Source organism: Centruroides sculpturatus, unplaced genomic scaffold (genome assembly GCF_000671375.1).
Source record: "Centruroides sculpturatus isolate CEXI.00-Female unplaced genomic scaffold, Cexi_2.0 scaffold619, whole genome shotgun sequence".
NCBI lineage: Eukaryota > Metazoa > Arthropoda > Arachnida > Scorpiones > Buthidae > Centruroides > Centruroides sculpturatus.
In genome coordinates this window covers 90,263-107,303 of record NW_019384948.1, presented here as the reverse complement: position 1 = coordinate 107,303, position 17,041 = coordinate 90,263, and the positions used below count along the sequence as shown (strand labels likewise).

Here is a 17,041-nt window from a genome sequence, read left to right as displayed (position 1 = left end):
TTAATTTACATATTCTAGATTCTTAATGTTTGGAAATTGAATATTTTGTAAACCTGAGGATCACTTGTTTAAAATGACTGAGAACATTAGTTTATTATTAAGGTTTCTTTCTGGAATTTAAAGATGGGTTAAGGGTGTAGTTATTATGATCCTGTAATAATGTATGTTGAAATAAAGGTTATGAATGATCCACCATGTTTTGTGCTCACTTTCAATATATGACCACTTTTGATTTTCCTGAGAGTGGTCACAAATGGGAGGTTTTATTGTATAACAACTAAATCCAAATCTCTATAACCAAATACCTAAATTTTATTGAATTAAGCATTTCTTCCAAAATATACTTAATTAATTAATGTAATTATTGGTATTTGTACAAAGTGACTTAACTGCCTATCTTCAGCCTAAATTATTTAATTAGAATGATGGTAGTATAGCCAAAAGAAAAGGTGGAGAAATTTTGGTTTTTAGATAATTGGCTAAATTCTATAGATTTATAAATGTTTTGTTCTTCCTTAAAATAGTTAATTATTACGAATAAATTAATGTCTAAATTAAATATTCTAATGCAATAGAAAGCCAGTAAAATATAAATTCAATCTAATGGTGTTAATGTTAAACTCTCTTAATAAAATCAAACATTCATTAAAATGTCATCTCCAGGAATTGTTTTAGAACATTTTAAATTAAAAACTATACTTGGTATGTAAAATTGAAAAAAAAATTTTTTATTAGTATAAAATGACAAATTTTAAGAAAATTAAAACAAAATTATAAATTTACTTGGATGTAATCTATTGTGAAAAGTGAATTTGTATGTTTAAAAATACTAACATAAAACACAATTATGATAATTCACATATGATTATCCAGTAATCTAGTGGATAAAATGTGGGCGAGTTGATACGGATGTATTTAGTTATTACTGACAAAACACAACAATATAAACTAATTTTTGTGTTAGTATTTTTAAAAATTCTAGTTCACTTTCATCATAAATTAATTTGAGTAAATTTATAAATATATTTTTACTTGTCATTTTATATTCATTTGAAAAAAATCAGTTTTTTTTTTCGTTGTTTTTTATTTTATATAGTGATTTTACAAGGTGAGTATAGTTTTTAATTTGAAATTTATTTTAAGATTGATTTTGTGTGTTGAAAATGTTTCACTTTTCTTAAGTTTAATAATATCATTAGACTGAATTTATTATGTTATATTATATGGTGTAAACTGCCATAATTTTAGACTTTTAGTATAATTTTGATTTTTAGATAATAGAATCCTGACTAGATATTTACAATTTTTCTAATAAATTATAAAATGTAAGAAAAAATTGCAAATACTAAAATATTTAAGATTGTTTATAATTGCATAAAATTTAAATCTTAAAATTAAATAAATACAAAAACACATGAAACATAATTTACAGAAAGTTTTATATAAAACTATTTTATAGTTTAGTTTTATTCTAGAAAATTTTTCACAATAAATAGTATTAAAATAGTAATGTACAGTACAAAGGCTGTTTCTTTTTCAACTTCCGATGGTCCATAAAATGAAGTCAAATGTAAATAACAAAATGAATTTATTACCAAAAGTTAGGTACACATTACTTTTTGACATAATCACCATAAAGATTGAGGCATTTGTCATATCTGTGGATGATCTTTGCAATCCCCTCTTCATGGAATTTTGCCGCCAGTGAATTGAGATGGCCTTAATGATGTTTTGAAGATCATTATTAGTCTCAATCCTCTTTACTCAATCTTTAATCCTTACATTTTATTTGTTTTATACCATAGGAGGTTAAAAAAGAAACTGCTCTTGTATTTGAAGATAAGACTAAATTATCATTAAGTAATTCAAGTAAATTTTTAGGATTACTAATAATTATTATTCTTGTTGTTTTTTGCATTTTGAACAAATTTAGTCTTTTAAAATTATAAGTACTTTGATCAGATTTTAATTGAAATACTATAGTTTAAACAACATGATGATTATCATATCAATGTAATGAACAGTTTTCATTTAGTCTTTATAAGATATTTTAATATTTTAGACAGATATATCCGTTGAAACAAAAATAAAATACATATATATCTGTAAAATAAATGATTTGTTGCATTATTTTAGTTGCATATTTATTTAAATAAGATAAATCCAATGTTCACTTTACTTGCTTATAATATTTAATTCTAGTTCTAAATTATTAATCTGTTATTATATTTATTGATAAAACATTTATATAATAATAATGAAACAACTCCCAATTCTTTAAATGATCTCTGATATTTTTCTTGTGCACACAATAGGATAATCATTTCATTGTATTAATGAAGTCAGATGCATTCTAATTAATATTTGGATATAACTATAAAAATTTTTTTGATGATTAAAATATAGTAGCAATTGTAAAGATAATTAAAAATTTTGAACTGTTAAACTTTTCAATAATTTTCAGGCAAAATGAGAATGGAATGCTTTCAGGTTTTTATAATTAACATTGTAAATCTGGTTAATTTTATTACTGAAGTAATTAATTTTTTAAATTGAATGGTGGTTATATCTTGGTAGATCTGAATTTTTATTACTGAATTAAACTTTGTTGCTGTTATTATTGAAAAAGTATCATATGATTTTAATGCTGTGATTATTTTTATTTACTTTTTGCTGAAATATTATTAGTTATTTACTCTATAAAACATTAAAATTTTTGTCTACTTATATAACTTAATCAAAATAAGTTGTATTTATTTTATCAATTTATAATTATATTTTATCATAAGTTAATTTTAACATATATACCATATGCTGCTGTAGATATCCAAAAGTATTATTGTATAAGAAATGTTCTCAGTTCTTCACTTAGAATAATTAAATAAAGAAATTAACTTTATAATATATGTGAATTTTGAAATAATTAAGATCAAATACATTATATAATTTTTTTTAAGTTTTATAAAAATTTTCTTCTACTTATAATATAAATATTAAACTTATTGAAGATATGTATTTGTCTTAAGATCCTACATATGTTTCTTATGTAATTATTATTTTTTGACATGATTATAGTATAGTTATTTTATATCAAATATAAATTTAGCAAAGATAGTGCTTCTGACTAAAGAGTTGTTTTCATTTATTTTATTATGAAAATTACAGAGATGGATTTTTTTTAATTCAAAGACTAGTAGTATATTTGTAAAATTTTTAATAGAGAATCTTTTAATATCCCATAATTATGCAAATTGTGTGGTTACACAATTTGCATAATTATGGGATTTTTAGAAGTAACATTAAAATTCATTTCTTCTAAGATGAACTTTCTTTGACAAATGATGATTTATATTAATTTAGTTTGTTTTGATTTTGATTTTTACTTTGAACAATCTCGTACTCACTCGTTTAACCTTTACTTTCCGGTACTGCTTAAACTTTATAAAACAAACGCTTTCGGCCTCACTTGAGGTCTGCTTCAGGTTACAAGAAAAAACACGATTTCCAATCTTGGAACAATTCTTGAAGGAATGTTGAGTTTCTAAATAAATTCAAACATATGCATGCGCTACATAGCATCAGCGATTTTCTTGTTTTTTGCATATGAAAGTGCGTTGCTGTCTTTAGAATTTATACATCTCCCTGTCTGGCCAGCCCTGTATATTTTCAGGGCTTCGAGGGCTCTGATGTCGTCAGTATGAAAGGCTCTATTTATCAATCTGGTATTGGATAGTTCTGTGTGAACATCTGGGTCGGTGGCATAGGTGGATAGGGCAGTGGTGTAATGAACATGGTCTATGTTATATTTGTGCTCCCTGATTCTCTGTTGGATGGAATGTTTTATGGAGCTGATGTACACCATTCCTTGCCTAAATCTGTCATCTCTCACTGGAATACTGTATACCCCCAAAGTCATAAGATCATCCTGTTTGTCTTTTGAATTGCATACTAATTTATATATATTGAGGGACCTTCAGTATGTTAATCTGGTGCCAGTTTTGGTTGCAATTTCTTTATATAAAGCTTGAAATCATTGGTTGTATTCAATGGTGGTGTGTCTGCTGGCTGGGTCTTGATTCCAATCTTCATTGCTAGCCTTTTGATTAATGGGTATATCCTGTGTATCATGTGGTCTGGAATAGGCACGTGCTAACCCTCGTATTATTTCCTTTTTACCATGTGCCATGCGCATTGTTTAAAATACCAGTATTCAGAATAGAAGATATTGTGACTTTGAACAATTATTTAAATAATTATCAGTTAAAATAAAATGTGTACATGCATGATTGATTGATCTTCTAAAAATCGATGATATATATTTTTGTAGTGAATGGATGAAAATCTTTGCTATATTATAATAATTTAAATATTTAGATAAAATTTATAATTTGTTTTACGTTGAATGTTATGCTCATTTGTTTGTTAAACACATTAAAGCTTTATAAGTATTTTTATTATGTAAACTAATAAATAAATCATTAATATATTTAGTTATGAACTTTTTATAAGAGAGAGGTATTTAGTTTGGCTAAGCCTAAAGTTAACATACTACTATTTTTGCAATATTTAATGTTAAAATAGAAAAATCTAACTCAGCAAGTCTGACTTCATTAAATGTTAAATGCTATGTATAAAGTATTGATTATTTAAAATTAAATAATTTGAAATACTTTTATAGGAAATATTAAAGATTTTAAGACATTTTTTATCATTCAGAAATTATGTTATATATTTAATGTAATTTTGTTGGTGAGAGTATCATGACACTCTCCTAGGGACATTCCAGGTTACATGTAGACCTTTGTTTATATAAGAAGATTCTTGTACTTTGTACCTTATCTCCTTTTGTTTTTTGGTATGTTTACTCTACAGCTTAGATTAAACTGTGTCCAAACCAAGCAGTTCCCTTTTTACTTTACTCCGCTGCCTCATCCTGTATTTATTACAACAGGTTATGGGTCCCGGAGAAACCTTCTGAAGAGGAATAAAAGAAAATTCCCAAGAAAGAAGTGTGATTAAAAACTGCAGCACATAGCATTTTTTTTTTTTTACTATTTCTCATGCTCCACGTATCCAATTACTACAAAACTTGGAAAATCACTAGAACAAAGGTATGAATCCTTTCTTATAAAATTCCACTCCGATAGTTACAACCAAGTGAATGCAACAACGGATTTAAATGGAACTCATTTTTTTAGTGGGCAATTACTAGTACACAGATAATATAACCCACTAAATTTGAAACAATACGATGACTTTCCAATTGCTAACAATATTTAAAAATGACGACCACAATCAAAATCGAACCTTTAAAGAAGGATAACTATAAAACGTGGAAAATCCAAGCAAAAACTATCTTAGTTAAAAATGGAACATGGAAATATGTAAATGGACCTACCAATGACCCATCGATGATGAGGAAAAAGTAGCCAAATGGGACAAAGACGATTCCAAGACCCAATCTCACAATCAGTTCCAGTGAACTAAAACAAGTCAAGGGATGTAAGATTGCTTTGGAAATTTGGAACATATTGGAATCTATTTACCAATCTAAAGGTCCTGTGTGCAAGGCCACACTTCTCAAACAGTTCATACTGCATAAAATGGATGAGCCTGATGACGCCAGAGATCACCTAAACAAATTTTTCGACGCTGTCGATAAACTTCACGATTTGAACGTTGACATTAATGACGACCTTCTCGCTATAATGTTGTTATATAGCCTCCCGCCATCATACGAAAACTTTCGTTGTGCAATTGAATCATGCTACAATCTGCCAAATCCAGATGCCCTTAAAGTGAAGATCCTCGAATGGTATGAATCACAAAAAGGCAAAAAGACCAATGCAGTACCCAATGCCATGTATGTTGAAAAGAAGAAAAACTTCAAAAACAAAGATGGTGTAGGAATTCAAAAGACAAACTTCCATTCAAATGAGAGAAAATGAATCCAAGTGGATCAAAATGCGAATACTGAGATTGTCAAAATCACAAGTCTTCTGACTGCTGCTACAAACCCTAAAGTAATGAGCATGCCAGTAAAGCCATTGAAGAATGCTTCCATGACAAGACAACTGATTCCAGCTTTCAAGTTGAAAACACAAACAAATTTGTTGCTTCAAGCAAAAAATGTGAAAGTTAGCTCACAAAATCAGAATCCACCAGAAGGGTTTAATGTTGTCTCGACAATGGGTCATCTTCCCACATGTGCTAATTGAGATGATTTCACAGAAATCAAGCCTGATGGATGAACCTTGAACCTAGCCAGCAAAGAAAACACTGAAAGTTGCATTTATCGTAAACCGAAATGACAACATTGTTGCTACTGCTGATTGAGTGAACAAACTCTACCACATTCATAAATGGAATCCAGTTGCTGCCATCACTCAATCTAAGTCCATACTAATGGATTGGCATGAATGCCTAGGTCATCTTAATCAAAAGAGCGTAAAAACGATCTTGTTATATCTTGGAATTTGAATCCCATCTAGTGATCGATTATCCCCCGTGTGAGACATGCCTCAGAGCAAAAATGGTGCAAAATCCATTTCACTCAGCAGACAACCAATGAACTACCAATATACTTGAAATCGTACACACTGATATCTGCGGTCCGATTCAAATTCAATCTATGTCAGGCACTAGCTATTTTGCTGTCTTCATAGATGACCGATCTCAATGGTGTGAAGTATGTTTTCTCCGCAACAAAAGCGATATACTGAACATCTTTAAACAAGTAAAGAACCTTCTAGAGACACAGTTCAGCACGAAAATCAAATGTTTTCAATTCGACAACAGAACTGAATATTGTAACAAAGAATTTGAAAGATTTGGGATAAAATGACGCTTAACCATTTCCCATATCCCACAACAAAATGGAGTGGCTGAAAGAAACAATTGAACATTGATCGAGATGGCACAATGCATTTTAATTCAGTCAGGACTCAAGGCCTCCTTTTGGTCCAAAGCAATTCACACTGCAAATTTTATCCTGAACCGCTGTCCTTCTACAGTCAATGATACATCCTACAAAATTGTGAATGGCAGGGATTGCAAAATTTCTCACTTTTGAACCTTTGGTAGTTCCGCTTTTGTACTCAGCAAGGACCCAACTATCGGTAAATTTGATCCTCGCTCTGAAGAAGGTAATAAATGCAGTGTGTGGCAGTGGAGTAAAGTAAAAAGGAAACTGCTTGGTTGGAACACAGATTTTAATCTAAGCTGTATAGAGTACACATACCAAAAAATGAAAGGAGATAGATACAAAGTACAAGAATCTTCTTATATAAACAAAGGTCTAGACATCACCTAGAATGTCTCTAGGAATGTCATGATACTCTCATCAACACTTCCTCTCATTCCAGTGGGTGCTTACTAGATTATAGAACAAGGTGTAATAATAAACATGATCTTGATGCATGATTTATAAAATTAATTTCATATTTAAAAGTCTTAGTCCATTAGCATGTTTCAGGTAGTTGATCCTTGCGAATGGAATTGATCCTTGCAACTGGTGCAAAGGAGCAATTTCCATTTCAAAAACTAATTGGTTGTCTTCTTTATCTTTCTATCTGCATCAGACATTACACATGCAATAGGCAAACTGAGCAAGTATAACATCCAACCTGACCAAACACACTGAACTGCAGTGAAACATATCCTTTGATATCTAAGATGGATGACCAATTATGGCCTGATATTCGAGACAACCAGAGAGGCACTTACAGGATTCTCAGACTCTTATTGCTGTTCCTTCTCGGGATACATTTTTAAGCTTGCTGGTGGACTAATCTCATGGGAATCAAGAAAACAACACACAGTTGAATTATCAAGCACAGAGGTCAAACACATGGCACTATCAGATGCCAGTAAAGAAGCTCTACACCTACTAGAACTTTTTGATGAACTCTCAAGAAGCAATATATCCAAATTGACAATTTATTGCGATAACCAAGGGGCACAGTTACTTGCTCGAAATCCAATATTTCACTCATGAGGCAAGCACGTAGACATAAGACATCATTTTGTGCATGAATGCATTGAACGAGGAAGAACAGACATTGCATTTATTCCAACAGATAAGATGCCTGCTAATCTTTTAACAAAAGGCTTACTCTACCTGAAACATGCTAATGGACTATGAAGGAAAGTGTTGGTGAGAGTACCATAACACTCCTAGGGACATTCCAGGTGACATCTAGACCTTTATTTACATAAGAAGATTTTTGTACACTTTGTACCTTATCTCCTTATGTTTTTTTGGTATGTGTATTCTATACAGCTTAAATTAAACTGCGTTCAAACCAAGCAGTTCCCCTTTACTTTACTCCGCTGCTACACCCTGCATTTATTACAATGAATTTCTTAATTTAAAAAAGTAATATATTTTTTACTGATTAATAGATTTTAACAAATGGAAGTTATTTCCATGAAATTTTATTAGATTAGTTATAAATATTTAGTCTAAGTATTCATAATACAGTAAAATATGCCTAAAGCAGAACCTGAATAAAATAGAAACTTGCCTAAAAAGAAAAAATTCTTTTGGCATGAAGCAATTTTCTATGTTAAATTCTACTATAATCCTTCTGACTTAAATCTGTTCAATGCAGAAACAAAAAGATTTTTGTCTAGAAAGAATGTAACTCAATCTGAACAAAGTGAAAATTAAGATTTCACTTGTAGACAAGTAATTAAAATCTCCCAGTCATGCTGTTACAGAGCATGACAAACTATCCCTAAAATGATTTTGAACCTTGTCAAAGAAAGAAACATCATGCAACAAAGGTTCATATGAACTGAAGGCTGTTGAAAGGGATGGAGCTGGGATTTTTCTCCAGGCCCAAAGAAAACTTAAATTAAGATGCCTGTATTTGTTCCTGTCCACATAAATTAATGTTATTTTTACTAACAAAAAACTGAATAATGAAGAAACATTCTATGTATTTCATTTATTCAAAAAAAAGAGTAAAAATGCATCTAGATAGACCAGATTGTTTATTGAAATTAATCAGAGGCAGAACTGAATACTTCTAACAATCAAGTTCTCAAGAACAAGCAATGAATGGAATCTGTGAAAACAATGAGAATAAGATAACATATGCAAATAATTTGCCATGTACAATAACTAGTAGTTAGTTAGTTACTAACTAGTGCTGGGTATTTGAAAACAAATTGATTAATATGTTGATAATTATAAAGATTGATTATTTATGTTTAGATGGTTGAAATGAGGTAGCAGAAGTAATATATATAGATATAAGTTAACTTTGTAATGTACTATGTAACAAATGCCCATTGAAGTTTTGCTGTTATATTACCCCTGCTGCCTCATTTTAGCCACCTAAATATATAAATAATGCCATTTTTGCTCTTATATGAAGATATTTCCTTCACAATTCTTTATACATAAAGAGTTATGGATTATAGCTATTGCTGTTATGTTTTACAGTGAGGTATAGGGTTAGGTTCTACATAAGTGAAAAATAAGCAAATAATTTTGTTTATTAATACAGTAGAGCGTTGATTATCCAAAAGTCAATCATCCAAAAGAATTCCAGTCGGCAAATTTAAATTTTCGCCAGTGCTGTGGCACTGCAATCTTTGGCTATGTCTTGGGCTACTCAAATATTTTACGTTTTTGATACTAAATTAACATCTGAAGTATAATTTTTTATTGTTTTTATATTTTTCAATATATTTATTTTGTTTGTACAAAATAAAAAAATAATTTTTAATGATACAATAGTCTTTGTTAGGCTTAACATCGACGAAAATTCAACGCAAAGCGACATGCAACGGAGAGAAATTTCAACATGGGATAAATTAATATATTTTTTCGTACATGATTCGTTATCTGAAAAATAAGTTATCCGAACCACCCCAGTTCCCAATTAATTTGGATAAACGATGCTCTACTGTATTTCATTTTTTATGTTCAGATTTTAATATTTGTAATTTTAAATATGAATTCCAGTTTATTTTAAATGAATGCATTGATGATATTCTTAAATGAGCTGTTTATTTTGAAAGTGGCCTAGTCCATTTATCTTTCAGTTGGGCTATTTAAGAGTTTGTGTTTTAATTTTAAAATATTGGTAACTGATAACATGTTAGTATTATGTTTTTGTGTTTCCAAAAGTGTTTAATTTACTTAACCAATCAGTATAATAAACATTATTTAAAAAGTAACATGTTTTTGTTGGTCATAAATGGATTTAAGCCACTTTCAAAACCATGAAATTAATTTTTTTTAATTTTTGAAAAGGTCAAAGTCCTTGGAAAAAATATAATACCCTTAAAATAAATAAAACAATATAATATATTACGTTATAAATAGAAAATATTCAATTTTTATTTACTTTTAAGGAATGTTACGTTCAAATTATGTATCATAATTTATTCATTTCCTTTTTGCATATGCAAAAGGGATTTAAAACAATTATGGGATGCAGGTGGTATATAGTGCAGTGAGTCCATCATATCTTTGTGTTTGGGTGTTGAAATTGGTCTTACATTTGTGTACAATGGTATCAATTCAATATTTTTAAAGTTTCTTTGTCTTCATGACACAGTTGTAAATCCAGTTTTAAATTCTGTATCGTAATTCATTGATGTTTTATAGAAAATTTTATACGCTTTAGTTCTCAAAAGATGCATCCCACATATTTTTAACCAACTTTGTTTTTTCATTAGTATTCTTTAACATTTTAAAAACCATGTCCTCTAGTGGTGTAGTTGAAATTAAATCTATTCTGAATGAAATGAATTCAGAATAAAGTTTTTACTTTTTGACACTTTTTTTATGACTGCATAATAGGGGACCAAAGAGACTTCAAACAGAAGTTGGATAGAATTAATCAGATACCTCACAATTTGGGATTTACCATCAGCTTATATCTCAGGCTAGAGACCACAAGATATGGAGGAAAAGAGTGAAGTTGTGGACTCAAAAGGATTGAACACATCACTGACAGAAGAGTATGTTGATGATGATGAATAATCCTGTGGATAAACATTTAATTATTTTTTTTAATGTAATTTCTACAACTCAATTTCTATCATTTGGTAGAAATGAATGTCCTGAAACAAACTTATGATCAGTGACATCTGCATTATGTTCGGTAGATTGGACATATTTTGTCCTGCACGTATATTGCTGTAAGTTATATTTTTCATTTCTACGATTTTTAAATGTTTCAGAATACATGATGTTGCTGCTTGTGCACTTCTGGATACAACAGTTTCATTCCAGAGATACATGTAAACATTATTATCTTGGAAATTATGAAAATCCAGATTTAAAACATACATACTATGCTTGTAATATGCAACTGAAGTAGTCAACTTCTGGTAAGGCAATGCTTTTTGCAAGTCAAAAGAAAAAGCAAATTAGATATCTGGATTATGTGATGATAGATCTTGGTCTTGTTTTAATGATTTTCTAGCCAATTTTGCTTATCTTAAATGCATATCACATTCTTCCATAATGTTTGCCTTTTCTTTGCCATTGTTCAATACCTTAATTTTAATGTTTAATAGATCACATTTTTAGCATGTATCTTTCTGCAGCTGGTGGAAATGCAAATTAAAATCTTTAAAATATTTTCTGTAAGTCCACTTATTAACAGTGCTTGTTTTTTCTTTACATTCAAGCAAGTATAAATTAAACATCATTTTTATATTTAGATTAGGATGTAAGAATTTTCTGTTAGGATTATGGTAGATGTTAAGATTACCGGAGGTAGGGAGAAGCACCATCAATGCATTATTGTTATAAAATTATGTTATATTTAATGGATTTAATATTGTAATCATTTACTAATAAAATTTTACTCAATATACTGCGTATTAGTTTGAAACTTGTCAAAGTGTAATTAGGCTGCTTTCAAAATAAAATTTTCTTTATTCTATTAACTAGCTAGTTTTCTGTTTACAAAATCTTAATGAATTTATAATATAATAATCTGAAAATTGTTTAAAATGAAAAATAACGTAGAACTGTAAACATTATAATAGCTTAATTTTTTTGGAAAATGGATTTAGGTCACATTCAAAATACATGGCTCAAAAATGTTTTATTTTTCCTAAAGAAGACATCAATATGATGATGAAAGTATTTGCTGATTTTGTTATTAATATAAGATTCTTAATGCCAAAAGACAGAGATAAAAAGAATTAACAATACTGTCTTAATGTTTTACTTTTTTGTTTTTATATTATCTACTTGGACTTTGTTTATAAATAGGAGTTATTATACTGATGTAGTTTCTGATTAGTAAAGATAGTTTGTTTTACTGTTTGACTATCTTTACTAATCAGAAACTACACCAGTATAATAACTCCTATTTATAAACAAAGTCCAAGTAGATAATATAAAAACAAAAAAGTAAGATAGTCTTGTTTTTTTCCAAAGTAGTCTCTTTGGGCTTGCACACTTTTCCTATTGCAGTTCCTCTATTGTTGAAAGCACATTAGGAAGGCTTCTTTGGTAATGGTGTTTACTGTGCTATCGTGTCCTGAGTAATGTCTTCTTGTGACTAAAAGTGAGTTCCTTTCATTGGCATCTTCAGTTTGAGGAACAGCCAAAAATTACATATGGCCATATTGGGAGAGTAAGGAGCTTGATGAAGCAGAGGAATGTTTGGCCAAGAATGTCTGGTCATTTGTGTTACACAGCATCATGAAGGTGTTAAAGGACAGTCAGGTAATAACTCTTTGGTAATGGTTTGGCCTTGTGTGAAATCATGTAGCATCACACTATTTGAGTCAAAGATGACAGCTAACATGACTTTGATGTTACTGTGCACCTGTTGTATGTAATTTGGCCTTGCTATGATGCCACTAAGAAGACTCCATCTTTGGTTTCTGGATCATACTCACAAACTCATGACTCATCAGTATTCACTTAATCCAGGAAGTGGAAGTTGTCATTTGCACAGTTCAGCATGTCCTGCAAGACTTTCACTAAGAGTTGCTTCTGCTCTGTTGTTAGCACTTTGTCACAAATTTTGACACACTAATGTTGCTCAAGTTGTTCTGCTATTTCACAGCAAATGAAAATGCAGTGGGTATTCAATCACATGCTGACTGCCAGTGACTGATGCTCTCTGCTAGCAGTAAAAAATTCACACATGTTCAATGAAGGTCCCCTATACCTTCCAGCTGACAGACATGTTCCAAGCTTTGTTTTCACAGGAAAAATGATTGATACTTTTTTTGAACATTCCTCATATGTTTTCCATATAAGAATATGAAATTATAGGTTTAAAAATTCTTGCCCATTGCACAAAATATCTAATTTTATTGTCACTTGAATCTGAGTTTTCATTTTTCTAGTTTGTGGTCAACTTATAAGTAATTTTACTATATATTTGCATCAACATGCGTACACACACACACTCTAAATGTATATATAAACAATGAGTTTGTAAAAATATGAATTTCTTAATTGAAATGTTTCAAGTTAGATATAAATTTAAATTTTTTAAACAATCAAATCTTTATTTTTGCTCATAATTTTTTCTAAATTTTTTTTAATTATAGGTATTACTTACTTACGAATGATTACTTAATTTGTAAAAATGATGAATAAAATACAGTTATATCTTGGTACTCAAACAATTCGGTATTCAAACACAAGTTCTGAAAAAAAGTCACTCACTACTCGACTGAATAATTTCTACCTGTTAGAACAAATATTCAAATAATAACATATTTTTATTTTGTTGTCTATGAGAATTTTTTATGATAAAAATAAAAAATATATGAAAATGTTGTGGATACTTTTGATCAAGATCAACAAAAAAGCCAAGATGATGACAATACTTTGTAAAAAGAAAACTCTCTCATTTAACTAAAATTAATACTAACACACAATACAGTGCTTTTAATTATAATTGTTAATTAATTATTGATTGGTTTAATAAACATCTTTCCTTTATTAACGAAAAAGAATACTGTAGTATACTTTTGTAACTTCTGGAACATGACTCTGTTTTTCATTAGTCCTTTATTTTGTATAGCACAAATTCCCATAACACTGCACTTTTTTGGGAACATAACTACTGTGCTATACAAGAGATACCTGTAATAATTTTAAATCATTCATGAAAATTGATATAAGTGACCAGCAAAAACATCCAATTAACTCTATGTAAATCTCACTGTGCTACATACTAATGTTATTCCTGATTCTGTTCCTTTTTTATTGGTCTTTATTCTGGAGTCATATCCTAAAACCTTGGCTATAGGCCATGGCCTATGTACAAGAGTTTCATCTACAAGAGAGTCAGCATTCCTTTTACAACTTTTTTCTGACTTTAACAAGAGCAACCTAAGCTAAGGTTTTAGACTATATGTTGTGTATTTAAAACAGTTAATACAGTTCACTCTTGCAAATGTGACCCTTAATTTAGTCTCTCAATTATCTGGTATATATTCCCCCCAGTCTGATTGCCTAAGAGCTTCTGTTTCCCTGGAAATGATAGTCATTTACTTTCCAATACAGGTATACCTCGCCTTACGTCAGTAATTGGTTCCAGGAGAGGCAACGTAAGTCGAATTTACTTGTCTCTGAATCTACTTTTTACTAGGCTAAACCATAAATTACCATTCTTGGTTCTGTATTTTATTTATTAATGCATTTCTAATAATATATGGTTAATAAGGATCTATTTTAAGCTTACAAACAAATAAATTTTAGTTTTTAATATAGTACAGAAAAAGTAATCTAAATTTACGAATGCATGTACTTTAAATACAGTACATACTTGTAAATGTATATATTTTAATATGATTTTATGTGCATTAAATGCTTTTCTAGTGATATTACGACTTCAATATTTGTGGCAGACAGATGTAAAGTTGAATAAAATGACTTAAACTTGATTTTTATTTTTCTATATACTTTTTTGACAAATGACGTATAATCGGGAACGACATAACTCGAAACGTTGTAACTCGAAATTTAATAAACCAACGACGTAACAAGGTATACCTGTACTGGGATATATTATTTTAAAACAGACAAAATGCCTAACCAACATACCTTAAATTATATATACCTGAAGATGTCTGTTATAAACAGATGAAAACATTAGTAAAAGTGTTTATTTGAGGTCTGCTAGTTTTGGTGTTTTGTCTGTGTTTAAATGTTAGTCATGTCTAGAGCTAAGATAGCTAGGCACTAAAAATCATATAGTTATAAAAATCATAACTTACATGAATTTTAGTATTTAGATATCCTATTGGGTCCCCTTTCTATGAATATTATTGCATATCATTGTTCCATATTATTTGCCTGTCTGCCTCCAAACAAAATCAGAACTAAAGGGCAACAGGTCACATCATTCATTACCTTTAGGCACACAGTATATACACTCAGTAATATGGCACCCTCTACAAGGAATAGCCAGATTAGCAAGAGTATAGTGTATTTGAGTATATTTAGATATACTTTTTTTTTTTAGTACTTTTAATTGATTTTAATACAAGATGGCAGTTTAATTGCTTGCTTTTGCTTTTAATCCAAATTACATAGCTAAATTAATTATAAAGATGTTATGTTATAGCTCAATTAAAATATAGTAGTAATGTTTTTCCTTTAAACTTACAGTATTTTATATATGATTAGCTCTTATTTTATCTGTGTGTTACTAAACTAATATATTTTAAAATTCTTATTTTTCTCCTAAAAGCATTGTCGTCTTTTATTATCTAATTTGGTTATATACTCAAATATGAGTCAGTGATGAGATGTTAAATTATAATAGTTTTCATTATTATCTATTCAGTTGTATTTTTTAATTACCAATATATAAAGCTGTTATGAAATTAAAGCATTGAATATTTCTTAATTTTTCTAACTAAAGTAATAGTACAGCATAACTTTAGAATCATCTTAACACTCAATAAATCTAAGTTACTATCTGTTGTCAAATTAGGATTAGGTTATAAAATATAACTATTAGCCTTTATATTCAATAATTGTTGGCTTTTTTTAATCTGCCTTATTATTGTAAATTATGAGATGTACTATACTGAACACAGTTACTTATACTTAACACATGTGTATAAATTTACTGATCTTTAATCTATTAATATCATTTTTCTAAAATTTAATTATACAAATAAAATAAAATAATAATAATTATAAATTTATGAAGTTTGAATAGTCTCACTTTTGGAACTACTAAATAATAATTCCTTATTTTATATTGGTAATATTACAAGATTAGTCATTCCCATAAAAAGTAAATAAATAAAATAATATTTAGAAACAACAAAACTAAATAATACAATAATTAAGAAGGCATTAGTAATGTATGAATATATTGGCTTTATATAAGTCATAATTTACATAACTTAACTATATTGATAGAAATATGTATTTAAGAAATTATCCTAATTAATTAATTCATAATATAAAATTTTATACAAATATTCAGTTTATTTCAACTAAAATTTTGTTAAGATTTGTAATGTATATATTTATGGTTATGAAATATATTATACTAGCATTGAACTGAATAGTAACTAAAGTTGTTGACATTATATATACTTTTTTAAAATTTAATATAAAAAGATTATACATAGAATTAATAAATTATATAACTATTTTATTTTCCAATTATTATTTTTTTAAAATTGTTTTAGTATATGAATGAAATTTGTGTAAGTAAATAATAATGCCCACTATTCTCCTCTACTTGTCAAGGTCATTCCAGTTGATTAGTCATACAGCAGTTTTTATGTTACAACATGTTTGTCTTAAATCAGCAAAAAGTAGTTATTTTACTTAATAAAAATTAAATCTATTTTTAACTATTAATTTTGAATTTATTTAATTTTAATACTTACAGCATATTATGTGCATTTCAAATACAGTGCCAATAAAATTTTATTTTAAATTTGAACTTTTTTGTTGAAAATTAAATTGTGATAATTCTGTTTGTCATTTCTTTACGTTTTAAATTATATAGTTTTTAATTTAAAATTTAATCTCTAAAAATTAATTATGATGTAGATTTGAAACATCTTT

General features: G+C 28.6%; 1 protein-coding gene across 3 annotated transcripts in view; it reads left to right on the top strand.

Annotated features, from left to right (window-relative positions):
* Positions 1 to 17,041, top strand: part of LOC111632232 (RNA-binding protein Nova-2-like) — a 104,365-nt gene that overhangs the window by 23,204 nt on the left and 64,120 nt on the right. Inside the window, exon 1 of one of the 3 annotated variants that reach the window (XM_023376609.1) lies at positions 10,315 to 10,980. The exons of the other annotated variants lie outside the window; for them this stretch is intronic. Within the exon in view, the coding sequence (XP_023232377.1) occupies positions 10,922 to 10,980 (59 nt within the window). The 5' untranslated portion in view covers positions 10,315 to 10,921. Of the gene's footprint in view, positions 1 to 10,314; positions 10,981 to 17,041 lie in introns of those variants that run through there. 3 annotated transcript variants of the gene reach the window in all.